General features: G+C 48.8%; 1 protein-coding gene and 1 long non-coding RNA gene across 10 annotated transcripts in view; both read left to right on the forward strand.

The window, feature by feature from the left end:
- Positions 1–21,968, forward strand: part of HIPK2 (homeodomain interacting protein kinase 2) — a 202,101-nt gene that overhangs the window by 30,193 nt on the left and 149,940 nt on the right. For 3 of the 9 annotated variants that reach the window (XM_067042005.1, XM_067042018.1, XM_067042021.1), the window contains exon 2: positions 18,182–18,235. The exons of 5 other annotated variants lie outside the window; for them this stretch is intronic. In XM_067042005.1, the coding sequence (XP_066898106.1) occupies positions 18,182–18,235 (54 nt within the window). Of the gene's footprint in view, positions 1–16,811; positions 16,919–18,181; positions 18,236–21,968 lie in introns of all 9 variants that reach the window. One more of the 9 variants, XM_067042006.1, reaches the window with a different exon arrangement.
- Positions 9–10,712, forward strand: LOC136794828 (uncharacterized). The gene is made up of 3 exons (XR_010842064.1): positions 9–132; positions 2,919–6,347; positions 9,118–10,712. It is a non-coding gene; the product is annotated as an uncharacterized lncRNA (long non-coding RNA).

Genomic DNA, 21,968 nt, shown 5'->3' on the forward strand with positions numbered 1-21,968 from the left:
TAATTTTCAGCCTGGCAAGTCTGGCGAAGTAAAACCCCTCACATTTCAGCCGAGCAGGTGTGGCCAGTACCCCACGTGTTTCAGCAGAGTTTACTGTTTTGTTTTGTTTTTTTCTGCTGCAAGGAAATACAGGTTAGTGAGAAGTAGCATTTGCTTTGCAGATGACTTTGGAGAATCATTTCCTCCAAAGCAAAAGCCTGAAGGTGTGAGCACTGAGGGGGCTATTGGGTGTAGTGGTCCTGACCCCAAGGAGTTAGCTTTGAGTGGCTTCAGGAACATTTCTGGCTTTTCGGCGGTTCAGAAGGGCAGTGGACGTGGTTTGGTGCGGAAGGGAGAGACGTGAGTGTGGAAGTGAGAAAATTGTGCAGACTCTACACCCGGGGAAGGGCAGGGAGGGTCTGGCAGTGGGGATTACTGGAATATGTAGGAATGTTACTTTGTTCTGCTGTGTGCAAGGCCGTCTGGGGGGTGGGGAAGAGCTCCGTTATGCACTGCATCTCAGGTGTCTCCGGAGCAGCAGTACGGCGTCCTTGGGACCACAGGAGGAGCAAAGACTCAGGGTGGGAAGCGACTGACACCTGGGGGCAAACGAGGAAGGAGACACAGCCCCTGCCCAGCCAAAGGAAGACGCATCTGTGTGCAGGAGGGGGCGGGCGTGTGGGTGTTTGGAGAACATTTAAAACATTGGAATGTTTCCGAGCGTGTGTGTGTGTGTGTGCGCGCGCGCGCGCCGCCCACAGGTGTCTGGTGTGGAAAAGAGAGAAAAGGCAGCGTTACTGGTGACCTGAGAGCAGTTGATTTAAACGTGGGGGCAGTGGTACCTGGTCCAGAGACCGCACAGAGTGTACTTCCCAGCGGGATACTAAGCTCCCCTGGCCTCCTCCATCCCTTTCCTCTGTTTTTCTTTTGTGGAAGAGTGAGAGCTGTTCCTCTGTTAGTGGTGGGGAATTTGGTGCTTGTGTAGAGGTCCTGAAAGCCCTGATCAGAGGTGACCCTTTAGGGCTCCCGCGGTTCCAGGGAGAATCTGGAGAGCTGCGTTTGGAGCAGCGTCCCCTCCGTCCTCAGGAGTGTCACAGTCCTTAGGGCGTCTGTCTCCTTGAGCCCTTTGTCGTTTCTCACTCATCCCAGTATCTTCCAGCGGGTGTGCTTTAGTATCCAACACTTGGTGATGGTAAAAATTAGTATGTGTGGTTGGCCTAGGAGAGAGCCATCCATCCGTCTGTGATTCTAGCCACACCGATAAGCCACTCATCCAACAAGGAGCCTTCCCCACAGCCCCCAGCTGTTCTCCTCTCCCTTCTTACAGGTGGAACCAGGTGTGTGCCCTGCCCGGATCCCTGACTGGCAGGCACAGGAAATGATCAGCTTAGATTCATGAGGATTGGATTCTGAGTCACGAGGGGGAAAGTGGGAGGTAGTTGGCGGTGGTGACGGTTGGGGGCCATGGGGGTGGTGACGTCTGAACCAGATCCAGGCTTTGCCAGGGGAAAAAGTGGAAGTGGCTGTTAGGAAGGCAACTTACAGTGTCTGCTTCAACATGTTAATTATTTTTAATGTTTTGTTCTGATTGTGTCACTTTTTTTTTTAAACTAAAGCATTCTCTAAATTTGGCTATACTTACTATGGTAATTATTTCAATTGAGTTCTATCCAATTAATTATTTATACCTCATCTTGATCTGTAAATTCTGATTGGTTTTATAGTATAATAAACACATAGACTATAATAACCCATACAATACAAAAAAGAATTTAAGAACAGGACCAGGAAAAATGCAAATCAATATAGAAGTTCAAAGCCAGGAGGAAAAAAGAATCACAGATGTGCCAACAATGAGACCCCCTGCATTGCTTTAGCTGAGCCTCACATTGTCTCTGAGCTTCGTAGGATCAAAGAGAAGTTGGTCACTTCAGTAATTCTTGCTGCCAGACAAGGAAGACATACCACATCCTCAAGAGAAGCAAAGAATTTTTTGTCTTTTAAACTCAATTTTGCATGTGAACTTTTATCTAGGAAGAACCCCACAGCAGACATACAGCTGAGCTCTTAGGGCTCTTTCTCACATCAGTCCTCTTCGGAAGCACGAGGCATAACATCAGAATGCGACTCAGCAAATGGAATTCTAGCCTTCTGGTGTGGTGTGATGCGGTGCCCAAAACAACCAGTGGAAATGCTGGTCTGGGTGTCCATCCGACAGTCTTTACAACCATTACTTCTTTTAACTGGTGTGTGTGTGTGTGTGTGTGTGTATGTGTATGTTTGTATGAATAGGTGTGTAGGTATACGTGTATGTGTATACATATCTAAAGTACTATATATATATATGAAGAGATAGTTTGAGGTTATATTCCATTGCCTACCATGTTGTTTTCTAGCTCACTGATTGAGGCTTTAGGAATCGACCTTGTAAGGTTGACATCTTTTGTAGAAATTAAGGATTCTATTTGAAACACTCACGGAGGAGAGTTCTATTTTTGTAAATAGGATAATTGGGTGGAAAACTGTGCTAATACCTATCTTTATTTAACCACTCCCAAGGACGAAGCCTAGCAGTTAAAACCATGAGGTTATAACCAAGAAACTACCATTCACCCAGGCTCAGTGTCATCTGTATACAGGCTAAGTAGTTAAAAAGAGTGGGGACGTCAAGAGCCGTATCACGCAGTCTCATGCTGTTGTCTCAAGTGTGTGAATGAAGGGTGGGAATGAGCAGGGAGACGGAAGCAGGCTGTGCGGTGGGCGGGGGGTGGGGGGAGTGTGCAGAGACACCACCCCTAAGTGCCAGGAATGTTCTGTAGTGAGTAGGAGGTTACAGAGCAGGGAGGGTTTGGGGAAGTGGCAAATGAGATAATAATTGTGTCCTGACAGAGGTGACATGTATTCTAACTGACGTTTGATGATCTTTTACCCTTGTGCAGGTGTGAGGAGTGGTGGATGGCAGCACAGCGAGGATTGTTACACAGTGTGTTCTGCACCACGGAAGAGAGTAGGGGTGGGAGGCAGAAGGAACGAGCGTTGATAGAGCTCCCGCTGTGTACCAGACCTGTCATGAAATGGCTAGGGGCGTGGCTTTGCCATCAGAGAGACCTAGCTCTAGGCTCTAAGTCTAAGTTTGCTCATTCAGAAACGGGGATAACGGCGGCACCTTACCCCACAGACTGGTTGGGAGGCATCATGAATACATCGCCAGTGTTCAGTAAAGGTCATTATGAGAATGATGGCCATCAGCAGGTCTTTCTCAACGTAATACGAGGTGGGTCTCGTGCCCCCCCTTTTGCAGATGGCTAAACTGAGGCTTAAGGAGGTAATTACCTTGTCCAAGATCTTTCATCTCATAAGTACTGAGGCTGGGATTCAAACCAGGTTTTCTAGCACTAAAGCCTGTTGTTTTTCTCTGCTCCAGGCTGTCTGGATTTGTAGATAACCCTCTTGTATCTTGTAACTCAGATGTGTGGGCTGTGAACCAAAGCGCCTTTCTGGGTCCATGTGCTGGTGGATGACTTTCTGTCCTTTATGATCACATTTGATAAGCTCGGACAGTGATTTGTGTGATGATTGTGAAAAGCAGCACTATGTTAAGGAGTCTGAGTGAGGAGAGATTTTTCTCCGTCTGTGTTTGTCATACTACCTGGAGATCATACCTGTGCGGTGAGGTGGCTTGATTGAATGAACGTGGAGGGACTTCCCAGCACTGATTTTAGGACCGTGACAGTTGTGACAGTTTTCCTCTAGCACTTCTGGCAAAGTCCAGGTTTGGGTTTTTGCTTTTGGACCTTATTAAATCTAGTATCGTGAGCTTGAATTGCCTCGGTGGATAATGGAAACAGTGTTATGTAGTACGAGCTTCTGCCTGGGTCGCCACCTGCTCCCACAAAGCTCAGTAGCCAGTAGCTCCTTGCGGATTGTCTCATATTAGTAGAATAATGGAAAACAGATAGTGTACCAGGAGGAGTGCTTTTCCTTGGAGGCTTGAGGGCCCATTATGGGTTGAATTGTGTCCCCCTTCAAGTTCATATGTTGAAGTCTTAGCCTCCAGTACCTCAGAATGGAACTTCATTTGGATATAGAGTCACAGCAGATGTAATTAATATGAGTTCATACTGGAATGGGGGGACCCTAATCCTATATGACTGGCATCCTGGTAAAAAGGGGGAGATTTGGATCCGGTCATGCACGCAGGTACTTCACGTGAACATAAAGGCAGAGATCGGGGTGATGCATGTACAATCCAAGGAACACCAAAGGTTTCCAGGAACCACCAGAAGCTAGGAGGGGGGCCTGGGACAGATTCTTTCTCAGAGACTCAGAAGGAACCAGCCCTGCTGACACCTTGATCTTGAACATGTAGTCTAGACGATAAATTTCTGTTGTTTTAAGCCACCCAGTTTCTGGCACTGTGTTCCAGCAGCTCTAGCAAGCTAATACAGGGCCCGTGGAGAAATAGTGACTTATAAACTCCAGAAGAGGAATGAGAATCACTCATGTGCTTTGGTTAATGTTTCCATTGGAGAGCGGGAGCTGGATGTAAGGCTATGAGGTCAGGAAGTAGAAAGAAGAGAAGCACAGACAAGCAGACCACCTTCTGAAGAATGTGAGTGTTTGTTGTATGAGGGACATTGCTCTGAGGTGACCTTTTGCCTTGCTGGGTTTTTTTTTTTTTTTTTTTTTAAGGAAAGCAATTTGTCCATTAGGGTTGGAAATATATTTTCTTCAAGACCACAAGGTGATGGTTTAAAAAAAAACAAAAAGTCCACCTCTAAGTTTAAATTTCACTGTGTAGAACTGCTTTGGCTAAAGAACTTTCTGTACTGATTATAGTGTTCCAGATCCACGCCATCCAGCCTGGTAGCCACGTGCTGCACGTGTAGCTGTTTGGCACTTGAAATGTGGCTAGCGTGGCTAAGGAACTGAATTTTTAATTTTTAAAATTTTAATTTACGTTTCCACTCGTGGCTAGTGAACAGTTGGACAGTGCGGACCCAGAACATAAGGGCAGCAGTGGGAAAGGACCCCGAGGAGAAGACTGAGGTGTGGGCTCTTTACTGAGGTTCAGGGGACGGTTGGGTTAACAGGTCACCGTGGGTTTGCTAGTGCCCCCGAGCGTGGCCTTGTCCTCAGCTAACGGAGCACCGGTGGGAATAAAAGTGAAGTAATACAAGCAGACGTTTCTAGGTGCTTTGCTAAAAAGATGCTTAAAACAGGGCTTCTTTTTGGAGCCCAAATCATCTTAGACGGTTCAGTACTTAGTAGAGAGGCGAGGCAGATGAACGAACAGGAGAGGAGGAGTCCAGATGGGCCGAGAAAGTTGCTTTCAGGTTGTGTGTGCTGACCCTCGACCTGTCCTGAGGGACCTGTGGTCGCAGATTAGGAAGCCAAGGATGCCCAGGTTAGACCACCTTCTCTGACGGCAGAAGGTTGCGCCTGGAGTATTTTGTGCTAGATTTGCTGTGTGCAGATGCCCGGTAGGAGCTCCTGGAGCCCAGCCCCCCCTCACCACCCCTCTGCATTGACAAGCCGCCACGCGGAGCTCCTGGAGCCCAGCCCCCACCACCACCCCTCTGCATTGACAGCCGCCGCGGGGAGCGTGTGGCCAGTGGATGCTGGTTTGGAGAGAGTGCAGGTGGGAGGTTTCAGAACCTAAAATGGAGCCACAGCCGGGCGTTCTCAGATGCAGTTTCACACCGAACAAGAACGGGTCCCCACGACTGTGTTGGCCGGCCCTGGACAAATGACTGTTGTCATTGCTCGCCACTGGCTTTGGCTGAGGGCCCCATATAATTTTAAAATTGCTCCTTTTTCCAACTCTGCTTAGCTATCATTTTGATTTCACAGAGAAGCAAATGGTTGATCGAGTCTTGTGATTTTTCTAAACCCTGAGTCAAAGGAGGGGCGTCATGTGGAGACGCTTTATGTCAGGACGGGGCCTGCCTCTCGCCCTGCCCCCTTCGCTCCAGCAGACTGGACTCTTAACAGTGGTAGGGGCTGTCGTGGAAGGAAGGGCCGGACTCTCCTGATTGAGCAGTGAGCTGGTGGACGTTCAGCCGGAATGTCTGGGCCTTAGAGGGCAGGGGTTTTCGTTTGAGAAGAGGTTAGGGAGAGAAACGGGGTTGAGGGAAACCTGTTTGTCAACAGCACATCCGGTAGCTTGTACCGTGTGCGTGGCCTCATGCTCCGGGGCTTGGGGGCAGCAGTAAGTAGTGATAGCTCGTCGTGGCTCACGCTCTCACAGACGGTTTGGCAGTGCCCACCGAAGCACACGCTTGCACACGCTTGCTCTTCGCCAAGAACTCACCAACTCACTGCAGACGAGATTAAACAAAGCAACAAAAGAGATCAAGGGACGCAAGGTAAGATGTGATGAGCACCGTCATCGTCCTTGAGACACAAAGAAAACACCCTGAGGTCCCAAACGACCAGGGATGCTTGATTTGATCTGGTCTTTGAAGGATGGCCTTGATTCGGATGGGCGTGGGGAGCCTGAGGTTGCTGCAGGCGGTGGTGCACGAGGCTGGGCTGGGGACAGTGGGTGTCTACTTTGGTCCAGCCGGCACAAGTTACGGGTCACAGGTTTTTCCATTTGGATGTAATGATTTGACTGTAGCAGCCATCAGCAAATGGAGAGTTCAGGGGGACCACACTGAAATAGTTAATAATTTACAGGTTCAGTCAGTGGCCCCGCTGTCTTGGTGAGCCTTTCGGTTCCAGCAGATACACGCAAAGGGCGGCATCTGCTCTGCTCTTCCCGGCTCTGTCTTTTATTTAATAACCTCTCTGTGACCTATTCATGTGAGGTCACCCATCTCCTCTTTTTCTGTGTTTCAGTTGTCTTGGCCGCCACTTTCTGTGAAGGACTCAGCTAGTCGCGGATGGGATTGGCCTCTCAATTCAGTGAACATTTATTGAGTCTAGGACAGGGCTTGCGGTGATGGCACCCACGGCAGGAGGCGGACTCTAGGGCCCAGTGGATGGGGACGTGGAGCCAGGGGACCCGAGTCAAGCCCCGGGGGTGTGTGACAGGCAGGCAGGGTATTTAGCTTGGGCCTCAGGGGGAGTGGTGATGATAGTATAGTCATGGGAGAACGGGAAACCAGAAGGAAGAGCAGGTTTGTGGGATGGAGAGCAGGGCTGTGAGCTTGATTTGGGACATTTTAACTTTGAGACAGGACGTCCCCATGGATCCATTAAGCAGGCACTGAAAAGACCCCCAACGTAGAGCATTCGAGACCCCAGGGTTGCAGCGGCAATTCCTTTGGCCTCAGCTTTCCTTCCCTTCCCTTCTCAAGTGGTTCCACATAGTGTCACTTCAGACTAGTGGGGAGGAAGTTTCTTAAGTCTCTAGTGCTTTATCCTCACACTTAAATGCTAAATCCAGAACTCCCTGTTCCTGCTAAGTAGTTCAAAAGCTCCAAGGGATCCTTGGAACAGTTGCACCCTAGTGGGACTTTTCAGAGCACTCCTGGCGTTGGGAGAGAGATTTCAGGGTAACCGTAGAATAGTGTGAGCTATAACCGGCTGGAGTGATCTTCTGGCTGGGATACGGGTGCGAGGCCAGCACGTTTGAAGGTTGCTGAATACCTGGTGACCTGTGTGCCCCAACTGGGTGAACTCCATCTACCTTTTCATTCCTGGCTAATTGCAGCGAACAATACGCCAGCTCGGCTTCTGTAAAAGGAGAGGGCTGAGCGTTCCCACCAGCCTTGCCGCCTTGGTTGGGCAGGTCAGTTGACTGCCTTGAAGCTCTACTTATTCATCTGTAAAATGAAGGGACTTGGCGAGATGCCCTGTAATGTGACTTCCAACACTAGCATTTTATGTCGGTCAGTGATTCTTTGTCCAGGGAGTGCTATTTTTTCCATAGGAACCGTTGTGCATTTGCCAGTTAGCTTATCATCTTGGCAAGAAGCAGCATGATGAGGTGGCCAGAATGTGGCCTCTGGAGCCAGTGACCCAAGTTTAGACCCCATCACCCCGTCACCTGGCTAGCTGGGCACTTCTTGGCAATTAGCTCTTCCTCGCCAGCCCTCAAGTTTTCTCACCTGCAAAAAGTGAATCATAACACACATTTCAGCTTCACTGGGTGTTAATATGTATCAAGCATTTACCCTTGTGCCTGTTTTTCAGCTTTATTGAGATATAATTCACATACCAGAAGGTTTATCCTTTTGAAATACAATTCAGTTTTTAGTATATTCACAGCGTTGTGCATTGATCACTACTCTCTGACTCCAGAATATTTTCCTCACCCCGAGAAAGAAATCCCAGACCCATTAGCAATCACTCCCCATCCTCCCGTCCCCCTAGTCCTTGGCAACTACTCATCTGCTTTCTGTCTCTATGGATCTGCCTGTCCTGGACATTTCATATGAATGGAATTCTAGAACATGTGGGCTTTTGTGTCTGGCTTCTTTTGCTCAGCATAATGTTTTCACATTTTGTTCACGTTGTAGCAAGTATCAACACTTCATTCCTTTTTATTGCCAAGCAGTAGTCCATTGTGTAGATGCACCATATTTTGTTTATCCATTGATCACTTGGTGGACATGGGGTTGTTTCCACTTCCTGGCTATTGTGAGTAATGCTGTGAACATTGGTGTACAAGCTTTTGTGTGGACATGTGTTTTCCCCTCTCTAGGTATCTCACTGTGGTTTCTATTTGCGTTTCTCTAACAACTAATTATGATGAGCATTGTTCAAGAGCTTATTGGCCATTTGTGTGTCTCCTTTAGAAAAGTGTCTACTCAAATTCTTTGCTCATTAAAAAAATTGGGTTATTTGTCTTTTCATTGTGGAGTTGTAAGACTTCTCAGTATATTTTAGATGAAGTGCCTGGCTTTTAAATAGGCATGCAGTCAATGTTAATCGCTCTTACCAGGTTTCTCACAGAAATCTGTAACCTTTTAGGTGACATCTAGAACTAACTGCCCAGATATTGAATGCCCTGTATCCTGAGCCTTAATGCCTACCCTTATGTCTTGTCACGAGCTCTTCTGAGCACAGAGCTCTCATCCTAGAGCCCCCATTTGGAACCTAGAACAGCAGGGGTAGCGAGGGTCTGGAAGGGAGCTCTGGCAGAATCTGTAGGGCAGTGGCTATTTCTAAGTCTTGGTTTTTTTCTAGATGGAGAACTTAGGGGGTAATTGTACAGCTTTTTTAGCTGCTGCAGCACCAGGGTATCCTCCATCCTGCCCCCATGCTGTGGGCACCTGGATGTCGGGGCTGAAGACCACATGGAGGTATACCTGAGAACATCATCTTCCTTCCACAGTGCCACTGCCACGATGAGTGACGTATTTTCCAAGAGTGATCCGGCAATTTTAAGTCATATATAAAAATGTCCCGGGACGTCCCTGGTGGCCCAGTGGTTAAGGATCCACCTGCCAATGCAGGGGACACCAGTTTGATCCCTGGTCCGGGAAGATCCCACATGCCCCGGAGCAACTAAGCCCGTGCGCCACAACTACTGAGCCCACACGTTGCAACTACTGAAGGCTGCATGCCTAGAGCCCATGCTCCACAACAAGAGAAGCCACTCCAATGAGAAGCCTGCGCACTGCAGTGAAGAGTAGCCCCCTCTCACCACAACTAGAGAAAGCGTGCGCACAGCAACGAAGACCCAGCGCAGCCAAAAAAATTTTTTTAAGAAGTTCCAAGGAAAATCATGGGTTTATTTTAAGGAGAAGGGAGTTTTATGGGGAACCCTTGAAGCTACCAAGAGGACCTGGAAATTATTCTCTGTTCTGAGAACTGTACTCAGCATCCCCGAGACATGTCCTGTACTTGCTGCCCCTTTGCCTTTGCAGCCATCATCCTCTCTCTCCATCCCCCCAACCTGACATGTATAACCGTCCCTTTTCTGCCAGTTCAAATCCAGGTCATCCCTCAAGGCCCAGCAGGGTTTCCTGCCCCTCCCAGAAGCCTCTCGGGGCCTCTATAGTTGGGGCCCCTTCTCCCTGCACACCGGGGGAAGGGAGCCTCCAGAGAAGTGAAGGCGTTGGCAGTCTGGCCTGGACTGTCCTCTAGAGAGCCAGCGCCACCAATTTGTGAAACTGCCGAACCACACATCTGCCTTGACGACTTAGCCTTTCCTTCAATGTGGATTTGAAGTGTCGTGGACAGACATTATTGATTCCTCCTCTTAAGTCCGTCAGGACAGTTTCAAATCTCTTTAATGCCCAGCAAATTTGCTTTGGAGGCCAAAGCCAGTCCAGTTGCATTTGGATGATGGTTACTTATTTTTAAAGGGTAGGAGGTCCCTCCAGACATGCATGTCCATTATTGTGCAGCCATCTCTGTCTCCTTTTGCTTCTCTGATGAATATTTGGACCTGCCTCTACCTGGCTGCCATCTTCTTGATGTCACAGAAAAGCACATTCTTCCCTCAGAAAGTATGTCATCTACTTGGAAGGGTAAGATAAATCAGAAAATTATTGACTGTTAGAGCTAGAAGATTCCTTGGAGATTATCCAATCCATTATTTTCCAATCTCTCAGCTTGACCAAAAACCATTAAATGCTTTATGTGGAAAAGAAAAAGTTTTCCTTTAATAAATAACTTTGGGCTGTGGAGCATGTTGTGTGACCCTCTTGGAGATTCACAGTGTGCACTGGTGCATTAAAGGCTCTGAGAAGTCCTGCAGTAAAGACAACAGCTTAAGTTGATTTAACCCAGCCTTTCTTAAACTGTTTTGGTCTCAAATTTTGTTCTTTTTTTTCATAACAGATGTTAACAGTTCCCAGGTCATGAAGCACACTTTGGGAAATGTTGCCTCGTTCACACACAAGGAAACGTGCGTTCAGAAATATTAAGTGACTCGCTCAAAGTTAACACAAAGCCAGACTTGAAACCAAACTTTCTAACTCCTACTCCATTGCTTTTTTTTACAAATAATAACCGTATCATGCTTGAAAGGGGGTTGTGATGTTTAAAACATTGTCACTTATGTTATTAATGAAAACCACACAGGCTTTAGGGTATAGTGACATGCATGTGAACCCTGGCTCTGTCCTTTTGCTAGCTTATGACCTTTGTCGGCTAAGCCTGTGAGTCAGAGTCTCTTTCTTCCTCTGTAAAGAGAGGGTAACGATAACGGCCTCACAGGGTTGGTGTGAGGATGAGGTGAGATAGTAATGTAAAGCTCGAGTCTATGTTCATATTGGTTTCCTCAGACTTTTCTCCTTAGATCAGGTGTGGGACCCGCTTATCTATGATTTTAAAAGGCTAGGCATATTATAGACACCAAGAAATTAATAATGGTGATCGTAATGGATGTTTATTGAATGCTGACTTAAAGAGTGAAGGCACATGGGATAGGAGTAGTTACCTATGGAAATTCAGAGCTGTATTGAACTGCTAACTGTTCGTGGAATTGAGGGGAAGCTGGTGGAGGGATGGACTAGAACATGTAGATTGCGTGGGGCCTGGTGGGCGGACTCTGTCCACGTAGGAGCCATTCCGGACCTCAGGCCACCTGCCTTCCCTTTTTCCATCCCCATGACACAAAAATGTGGTTGAGATGTCTTTTTAAATAGATATCAGGGACTTCCCTGGTGGCGCAGTGGTTAAGAATCCACCAGCCAGTGCAGGGGACACGGGTTCGAGCCCTGGTCCGGGAAGATCCCACGTGCCGCAGAGCAACTAAGCCCGTGCTCTAGAGCCCATGAACCACAACTACTGAGCCTGCGTTCTAGAGCCCACGAGCCACAACGACTGAAGCCCACGCTCCACAACTACTGAAGCCCACGCACCTAGAGCCCATGCTCCGCAACAAGAGAAGCCACCACAATGAGAAGCCCACACATCACGACGAAGAGTAGCCCCCACTCGCCACAGCTAGAGAAAGCCTGCACGCAGCAACAAAGACCCAACGCAGCCAAAATAAATGAATGAATGAATTAATCAATTAATAAAATAAAATAGGTAGCCGTTTTCCTTTGGAATACCATTTATTTTAAACATTTGGCAACAAAGTTTGTCCAAGGTGGGAAAGGTAAAGGACAAGTGACACGTTGCAAGAGAATGGGACGGTGCAGGGCCCGGAGTTCAGGATGGCAGAAGGGACTCAGGGGCTCCCCGGAGCTGTGACGGAGCCACGGAAATCATCCTCACCTCACCAGCCCATCACCCCCACCTTAAAACTTGCTGGTGTGGCTTTGGAATTTGCACTTCTGCCTAGGAATTTAGTCCGGTGCCCTAACGTGAAGCTCAGGCATTTGTCTGCCACCAGCTTGGGGGGACCACAGGCCTGATACTGAGTCACCAGTTGCATCGGTGGGGGCCTGGCTGCTTTCCTGGGCTTCTGTCTTAGCCCTTACCCTGGAATGTATCAGGACTAACAGGCCCTGAAGGCCCTGTCTCTTTGACATCGCCCCCCTGCCCCCGCCCTGTCTGATTGCTCTCTGGATCCCTCGTGGCCCTCACTCTCTTCACGTCTTTCTCTCTGCCAGTTTCTCAGTGGGCGGTTTTAGGAGCTCAGTCTGCGGGCGACAGTAAATCACTCTCCCTGGGCTTTGACCGGTAGCAAGGCAGCCTCGCCATGGTGAGGGGCCCGGCGGAGAGAGTGCCAGCTTGCGCCCTGCTGCAGCTGCTCTGTGCACAGAGAGCCTCTTCATCTGGCACCAGCGCGAGGCGTGCCAGCCTCGCCTCCCATGCCAGGTGCTGGCTCGGCCCCTGGACGGTACGAGGCTAAGCGTGCTGCTGGCACCGAGCGAGTCACAGCTTCTCTAATTTATTTACCCCGAATCAAACAAACCCGGACTGCTGCTTTGAACAGAGACTGTGCTGTTTCACAGGAGGACAGAGGGCAGCCGTGTCTGTGGAATTGCCTTCCGTGGGCTTTAACTGGGACTGCTGTGTGCCATGACTCTCGGGGACTTCGGAGTCCACTTGGGGAAGCACTGTGGCAGTTCCGCAAAAGGTTAAACCTGGAGTTACCACACGACCCAGCAGTTCCACTCCTAGGTCTACGCCCAAGAGAATTGTGGATGTTTTTCCACACAAACTCTTGCACATGAGTTCTCAGCAGCATTGTTCATAAATATAGCCAGAAACTAGAAACAACCCAAATGTCCACCAGCTGATGAATGGATAAACGAATGTGCTCTATCCGTTCAATGGAACATTTGGCAGTAAAAAGGAATGAAATGCCTGATACACGCTACAGCATGGATGAACTTTTACAAATTAGGTTAAGAGAAAGAAACCAGACACAAAAGGCCACATATTGTATGATATTGTTTATATGAATTGTCCAAGATAGGTAAATCCACGGAGACAGAAAGTAGATTGGCTGTTACCGGGGACTGGGGGAGAGGGAACGGGAGGGACTGCTAATGGATGTAGGATTTCTGTTGAGGGGGTGAAACCGTTTGGGGATTAGATAGTGATCATGATCGCCCAACTCTGAATATACTCCAAACCACTGAACTGTATGTTTTAAAAGGATGACTTTATGGTATGTGAATTATAGGTCACTAAAGCTGTTATTTAAAACACTGCTCTGAACTTGCCACTGCAGTCAAGTCTTCTGTGCACATAGACGTATAGGCTAGGAACCCAGTGCAAAGAGAGGAGAAGCCCTGATCCTGCCGCTGGGGAGAAGCACCAGGTGGTGGGTGTGGGTGAGCCATGCTGTGAGGACACGAGTGTTGTCTGGGATCCACGACATCTGTTCAGAAGTTTGGGATGCCCTGAACTTCCTGGTTCCAGCCCCCTACCTGAAAATAAGTTCCAGTTGGACCCTGTTAGATTTCAGAGATTAATGAATAAATGTTCACCCTCATATACTGAAAAAACATTTTATTTGGAAATAATTGTAAACTTTACTGAAAATTTGCAAAAATAAAAATAATACAAAGAATAGCCCCGTACCTTCACCCAGGTTCACTGGTTATCATTTTGCACCATTTGCTTTATCATTTGCATTCACTCGCGTGCTCCCTCCCTCTCACTTCTACTCTGTTGTCGCACGTGTGTGTGTACGTACATATCTAGATATACATAAATGCTACTTTTTCTGAGTGATTTGAGCGTAAGTTATAAATGTCATGGCCCCTGATTTCTGCACCATCCAATACGGTAGCCATTAGCCACAAAGGACCATTTAAATTAAAAGTAGATAAAATGTAAAAATCAGTTCCTCGGTCACACCAGCCACACTTTGAAGTGTTCACTAGCCACCTGTGTTTCGTGGCTTCTGTGTGGGACCGAAGGAGTTACAGGCATCTCCAGCATCGCACGGAGTTTGAGTGGACAGCACTGGCTCCCTCGCCCTCCCCGCGTGTGTTCTGTGTCCCGAGAACAGGGCGCCATGCGGTTCCCGACTCAGGAGGACTTAGCCCTGATTCAGAACTCCCACGTAACCCGCGGTTCGTACTCCAGTTTTGTCAGGTGACCCGGTGATGTTCTCATTCCTTTTGGAATGAGGTCTTCAGTCTTGTTTGTGGCCCACATCAGCTTGGCTTGTGCTCAGGGGAAGCATGTGGACTATGTATATATAGATGGTTAAGCTTTGAGTCGGGCGTTCCTTCGCTGTGGCCCTTCTTTTCGCAAACTTGAACCCTTTCTCCACGTCATGTGCTGGGGCCGGCTTGCGTTCCCTTAGCTCAAGGGTGACTCGGTGTCTTCGTCACTGGCTGAATAACTCAAGGTGCAGCTCCCCACCTCACCCCCCGCTTCTGCACTGACATGTGGTGTCTGAGCAGGTGCGGCTCTGCTCTTTTTTTTTTTTTTTTGCGGTATGCGGGCCTCTCACTGTTGTGGCCTCTCCCGCTGCGGAGCACAGGCTCCGGACGCGCAGGCCCAGCGGCCACGGCTCACGGGCTCAGTCGCTCCGCGGCATGTGGCATCCTCCCGGACCGGGGCACGAACCCGTGTCTCCCGCATCGGCAGGCGGATTCTCAACCACTGCGCCACCAGGGAAGCCCACGGCTCTGCTCTTAAAGCAGCAGGAAAGATTTCCTATGAGAAGAAGGAGAGCGGCCTCCCCGGCAACCACGGTCTTTTGCTTTGTTCTGATAACGTTTCCCAATTTTAGCTGCAACCAAAAAAGGCTCCTCTGGCTCCCCTTCATTTTCTGTGTTGTGGCTGAGTGGTGATCCCGTGGCTCTGAATCGCTTTGCGGGGCCCAGGACCAATGGGGCGCGGCAGCTTCCTGCCTGGACTCCTCGTGGAGTGGAGGCCAGATGGGCACAGCCCGGGCTGCCCCGCCCACATTCCCAGGTGCTCCCAACCCTGGCCCCATCGTCAGCTCACTTGCCTTCAGTCCAGGGGAAAAATGGACTGTGGTGCTATTCAACCATGCTTTGGACGAAATGCAGGGAAAACAAAGAAATTGCAGGGTGGTTTCTAGTTCTGAGCTAACTGGTGTTAGAGCTTTTCCTCCAAAGAATTCCTGGTGACTTCCCAGAATTTTACTGCAGGGGTAAGTATGGAAAACAGATTCCTGGGCTGCTGACTTCACTTCCATAGGGCACTACCCCCATGACTCTTTTTTTTTTTTTTTGTGGTACACGGGCCTCTCACCGTTGTGGCCTCTCCCGTTGCGGAGCGCAGGCTCCGGACGCACAGGCTCAGCGGCCATGGTTCACGGGTCCAGCCGCTCAGCGGCATGTGGGATCTTCCCGGACCGGGGCACGAACCCTTATACCCTGCATCGGCAGGCGGACTCTCAACCACTGCGCCACCAGGGAAGCCCCCCATGACTCTTAACATATGGAGGGGAGTAAAAGCTGGGAAACAAGGAATCCACAGGCTTATTCGTTTACCTTTCTTATATTTCCATTTGCCCCTTAGAATGTATTCTCATACCTTCTCCCACCTTTTATTTTGATTCAGCATTTCTTAGAAAAATATTTAGCAAAGTAAGAGTCACTGAAGAACTCGGTGGGAATCTTATATGAGCCATATAGCTTGAGCCAAGAAAGAAAGAAGAAATGGATTCATGCAGAGAGAGTGGAAATGGAGCTGAAAGCTTCATTTTCTGCTTAACTGAAAAAGAATGCAGAGGGCTTGAGGGGCAGGGCCAAGACCACACGGTGTCAGCTGAGGGCCGTGAGGTGCAGCGTGAGCAGTGCAGTCTCTGCCCTTCGCCGCCTTTTGAGAGCTGCCTTAGAACGAGCTTGCAGCACCGGGTCCCCTCAGCGCCTTTGGAGGAGTAAACAGGGCACATTTGATGCTGGTGAAGGAGCCAGAGCACTTCCGCTGCCTCTGGCCATCAGCAGGAGAACACACATTCGGACGTTCTCCACTCACATCTTCTGTGTAATGTGAGGTGCCCTAACTGACCGAGTTGTTCTGATCGATCCATGGGCTTCTATAAGGGTTTCCGTGTGTTCTCACTCAGGGCCGTAGGTGCCCAATCCTAAGGACTGCGATTCTGCGTTCTCTGAGAGTGTTCCCAGCTTCAGCTGAGGCCAGCGTCACAAGTCAGTAACGCGTAGGCCCGCCCAGCTGAAGCGCTGGTTAGTTTCAGGTCACCTCTGGCTTGCGAGATACATGCACGGAGAATGGGGCAGGCTGGGGGTTAGGGGGGCAGTCTTTGCCAGCGAGTGCCCCTTGCATTCTGCTGTCTGGGTTCCCCGGGGGAGCACTGCAGCCGCCCGGTCCCTGGTGTGTCTAAGCTCTTTCTGGCAGCAGAGTCGCCGTGCCCTGCGAGCCCCTTTGTTCCCAGGGCCCGCCGCCCAGCCGGCCTGGCCGTGCACACCATGCCATGCCTTCCTCTGCCACGCCGAGAAAGGGACCAGCCTTCCCCTCAATCTGTCACCGTGACCTCCACGATATCCCAGACTCCTCTCCTGCCCTGTCTTCCCCTTTAGTTGCCAAGGTCTTTAGTTGCCCCTTCGTCTCCTGTCTGTGACCTTGCTGTAGTTCCCACTGAGGCCACGTTTCCTCCAGGATCTTCTCTCCCAGATGCACCTCCAAGGTGAGCAGGTTACCTCTAGGCTTCTGCCATGAGTCCATTTCCCATCCAGAAGCCCTGCTAATCCTATCCTCCCCCCGCCCCCACCCCTGTGACTCCTCACCGCCTCCCGGATACAGGCGAAGCCTGGTGCCGAAGGGCCCCTGCATCTGACTCCAGTCTTCCCAAGTTCGTTTGCACTCTCTCTGCAGGAACCCTCACTGCCCTCAGACCCTTTCTGTTTCCTTGTGTTCCCTTTAAACGGCTTCCGTCCTGCTTTATCTTAGGTTATCTTATTTTTATGTTGTACCTGCAAACCACCCCAGGTCCTGTGGGAAGTACATGGCATATAAAACTTACATAAAACCAGGTCTCGGGCTTCCCAGGTGATGCAGTGTTTAAGAATCCACCTGCCAATGCAGGGAACACGGGTTCGAGCCCTGGCCCGGGAAAATCCCACACGGTGCGGAGCAACTAAGTCCGTGCGCCACAACTGCTGAGCCTGCGCTCTAGAGCCCATGAGCCACAACTACTGAGCCCACGTGCCACAACTACTGAGCCCACGTGCCACAACTACTGAAGCCCAAGCACCTAGAGCCTATGCTCCGCAACAAGACACTGCGATGAGAAGCCCTCGCACCACAATGAAGGGTAGCCCCGCTCGCTGCAACTAGAGAAAGCCCGCGCGCAGCAACGAAGACCCAAAGCAGCCAAAAATAAAGAAATAAATAAAATAAATAAAAATTAATTAATTTTTTTAAAAAACAGGTCTCATCTTATTCCCTAAGCCCGCTGTGTGTCCCCTGGCCTCTGTGCTTCATTTGCCCCCTCCTTCCTCTTGGGGTGCTCTCCTGTGCCCCACTCTCCCTCTGACCCCGCAGTCAGTCGGTAACCGTTACGCCTGCCTTATATGGTCAGTTATCCTTTCCCGTGTCACCCATCTCGTCTTGTTGGTCTCTTGAAAAGCAGTAGTACTGTTTTTCACGATGCCTGTAGCCTTCCTACAGCACTTGGGGTGGTGCTTGGACATAGCAGGCACTCAACCGATATTTCTGGGTGACCACCACGGTCTTTAGAATCCTCAGCTTGGCAGATTTGGAAATGTGACTTCTTAAATTCGTCAAGGATTGTGACGTTCAGAACGACTGATTCCTACTAGCCGATATTATAGAACAGGGATCCCCATCCCCTGGGCCATGGACCGCTACCGGTCTGTGATCTGTTAGGAACTGGGCCGCACAACAGGAGGTGAGCAGCGGGTGAGCAAAGCTTCATCTGTGTTTACAGGCGCTCCCCATCACTCACATTACCGCCTGAGCTCCGCCTCCTGTCAGCATTATGGTGAGTTGCATAATTATTTCATTATATGTTACAATGTAATAATAATAAAAGTGAAGTGCACAATAAATGTAAGGTGCTTAATCATCCCGAAACCATCTCCTGCCCCTCCTTCCTCCCCTGCCCCCACCCCCACCCCCGCACCCGTGGAAGAATTGTCTTCCGTGAAACCAGACCCTGGTGCCAAAAAGGTTGGGACCGCTGTGACGGAAGATGATTAATCTGAATTATTTAAAGAAAGATAACCCTAGACATGCATATATAAGGGCATTTCCTCCTTAGTCAGAAGGTGCTTCCTGGGGTCCCTGTTAGAAATCAGAGATTGCTTTACTAAGCACAGAATTTGAGCAGGACGCATTATGTGCTTTTATGGATACCTATAAATTATGAAAACATTCTCTGCTTCAGGAATAGTTCTCTCTAAAGAACCTGTATCTGGCATCTAGGTTCATATACCTTCTTTCCCCGCTAAACAATGAAAAATCTCAGACCCTTTTTTTATAGACTTCACTGACACAGCTATCACTTATCGTTGTAACATCAGCCCTCTTTATTTTGGTATGTTTGGCACATTATAGTTCCCAAATTTATATATATTCTGGTTATTTATATTTTAGGTTCATCATTTTTGAGTCACAAATAAGATGGCATCTTAAATCCTGGTTTGTAATTTTTGAGAATTCCTTCTTTTAGGATCTGCAGATCTCTATTTATAAGACAGTATAGTGTAACACCCCTACTAGGGGAATGACAGATGCTGTGCATTCTAGGCATCTCAATCCAAAATCCCATGTAAGTAAGGAGTCCAGAATAGTGTCTGTTCTGCCATTAATGAATCAGTGGTACCCTGGGTGTGTGAGAAACGCTATTTTTAAACCCATTGCTGACTTCAGTGATAAAGAGGGTACAGACTGTGCCTTGCCAGGCTTGTGAGCTTCCCACGAGTAATACTCATGGTTATTATGACGTCAGAACTTGACTGTTGTTTACCAAGAACATAACCATTGCATCATACAACTGGGGGCAGGGTGTGAAAAGTCCCCTTTTCCCAGAGAACACAGCAGCACAGGGCATCAGCTGGTTCTCCCAGGAGGGCACGTAATCCTAAATTCTGTAGTGCCAAACTCCTGTTTGGGTTTGGAGAGCAGCTTCCGTTTTTGTCACTGCAAAGTCATTTGCCTCAAAGTTTCCAAACCGAACGAGAAGCATTTGTGATGGGTGATCCTATACCTTCCACTTGTTCAGGAAAGTTATTGGGTGGGGGATTAATGCATGTACACCTGAAGTCACTAATAGCTGTGAGGGTCAGAGCTGTTCCATCTTTTGACCCACCGATCTCAGGAAGCATTTTCACAAAGCCCAGAAGTGATGCTAAAATATGAAAGCTAGGGGCTGAACTATTTAGAAGTTTTTAAGTTGTCTCTAAAAATGTGTGCTCTGATTTTGGTGGGTGTGGATGCCACGAGTCAAAAGGTAATTACAATCAACCTCATTAATTCAGGCCCATTAGGGATAGGAGCATTAAGGAAGGTTACAGGGCTAGTTAGGATGGGCTAAGTTATACTGCGGCAGCAAATACCCTCCCCCCCCCCCCCCCACATCTCAGGGACTTAAAGTAACAAAGGTTTGCTCCACCATCTTGCTGCGTGTCCCCCTGGAGTCAGCTGGCGTCTCCACTGCTTCTAACCCTCATTCCACCCTTCCACCCACCCCGGGATCATCACTGGTTACGTTCGCAAGGAGAAGTGGGACCGAATAGGCAAATTGCACGCTGGCTGTAAAAAGCTTCTGCCCGGAAACGACACTTGCTTGTCACTCCCTTTTTATTGGCCAAGTTTAACCATATGGCCAAGACTAATTCCAAGTTACTTGGCTTTAGCTACTCGAGTTATAACAGGGATTTTCAAAATGCAGGGCTCAGAACAATTTATTGGGGTGTAGAAGAAAATATTAGACTATGTATATTTTATCTCATCCTTTTAAATTCTCTATTTTTATGTTTTTAATAAACATAAGAGTAAAGTAGAACATATATAATTTATTAAAAATAATTATCACATGTATTAGGAGGCTTCAGTTTTTTTACTGATACAAATGTGCAGTGAGTACACTGTGCATAGAAACTGGGTCCTGTTTATGACCAGGAGTAGTGCTTTTGTTTTTAGTTTTTTGTTTTTTTTTTTTTTTAGTTTTTTAAAATTGAAGTATAGTTGGTTTACAGTGTTTCAGGTGTACAGCAGAGTGATTTCAGTTATACATCAATATGTATATGTATTTTTCAGATTCTTTTCCATTGTAGGTTATTACAAGATATTGAATATAGTTCCCTGTGCTATACAGTAGGTCCTTGTTTATCCATTTCGTATATAGTAGTGTGCAGGAGTAGTGCTTTTGATTAAAATGTTACACAGAAAAGAAAGACATACGTTTTTAAGGTAAAGTAGGCAAAATATAGAGTCTGTATCTGAATCGTCTGAATCCCTCCAAATTTCCCTGGTGTCCTCTTCAGAATCGTTGGAAGTTGCTTCCTCCTGTCCAAACCTGCCTTCCCTCCAGGAACAGCATTTGAGATAAGTGACAAATGAGCTCTTGTCCCATTTCATTGTCTTTTCTGTCTTTCCTCATCCGGTCGTTCAGAAATAGGGTACCGAGGCCCTTGTCCGGCCTGGCACATGAGGGGACCCCTGGTACCCTGTGAACTTGGTTCACCTCAAGCAGCCGGCGTGTTGGCTGTGCCGCTTGTTAGATGGGCCTCGGCGAGCCAGCTGACCTCCCCCTCCTCCTCTGTCACCGGACATTACGTAGAGCTCACTCTGGACCAGGCACTGCTCTGAATGCGTGACACACACTGACTCATTCCCTTCACACCAGGACCCTATGAGATACTGTCTCCATTTCAGAGAGGAGGAAACTGGGGTGCCGAGGCTGCATCACTTGCTGAGACTCGCTGCCGGCAAGGGGCAGAGCCCACCTCTGACGCAGTGGCTGGGAACTCAGAAAAGATCCGAACTGAGCCCCTGGAACACAAACCTCTGTTAAGTTGGGACCAGCTATGTCACCAGCTGCCGTCCTCTGTGCCCCAGAGCAGGACACGTGAGAGCTTTCTGACGCCTTCGCTGTGCTCCGGGGGAGGGAAGCAGGCAAGACCCGGTACCATCAGAGTGGGCGCCGCCCCTCAGGCCGTGTGCCAGTGGCCAGCACTGGGGGGTTGCTGGGTCACAGCAGCACCGGACCGGTTTGATGACAGTGACTCACAGCGTAAGAATGTCCTCGCCGCGGCCCAACGAGCCCGCTTCGATTCGCGCGGCTTGGAACGGGCTCTTGGTTGTCCTGCCCAGGGACCCCTGTGCCAGCTGGGTTTTACATCTGCAACATCCACACACCAACGCTTGCCTAAATGTTGTGAATAATGCCCTGTAGCATTTTTCTTGTGCTTCATAGTTTACCAAACACATCACAGGGTTCCTTTATTATTCTGCATGTGCTCACAATACCATTTCACTTGCATTCTGTGTCCTCCCTCTCTTCCCATCTTGTACTTCTTTTTTCCTTTTCCTCCTCCCCAACCTTACTCCCTCCCAGCATCCCAGCCTGCTTTTCCCCCATCCCTCCGGCTTTTCTTTACGTCTTTCCGCCCCCCTTCCTCCTTTTACACCATCGGGCGGTGCTTCCTCTACCTTTTCCCAAATTGATCGCTAGTTGAGTTGCATCAGACGTCAGTAAAAGGCAACTGAGA

This window comes from Kogia breviceps, chromosome 9 (genome assembly GCF_026419965.1).
Source record: "Kogia breviceps isolate mKogBre1 chromosome 9, mKogBre1 haplotype 1, whole genome shotgun sequence".
NCBI lineage: Eukaryota > Metazoa > Chordata > Mammalia > Artiodactyla > Physeteridae > Kogia > Kogia breviceps.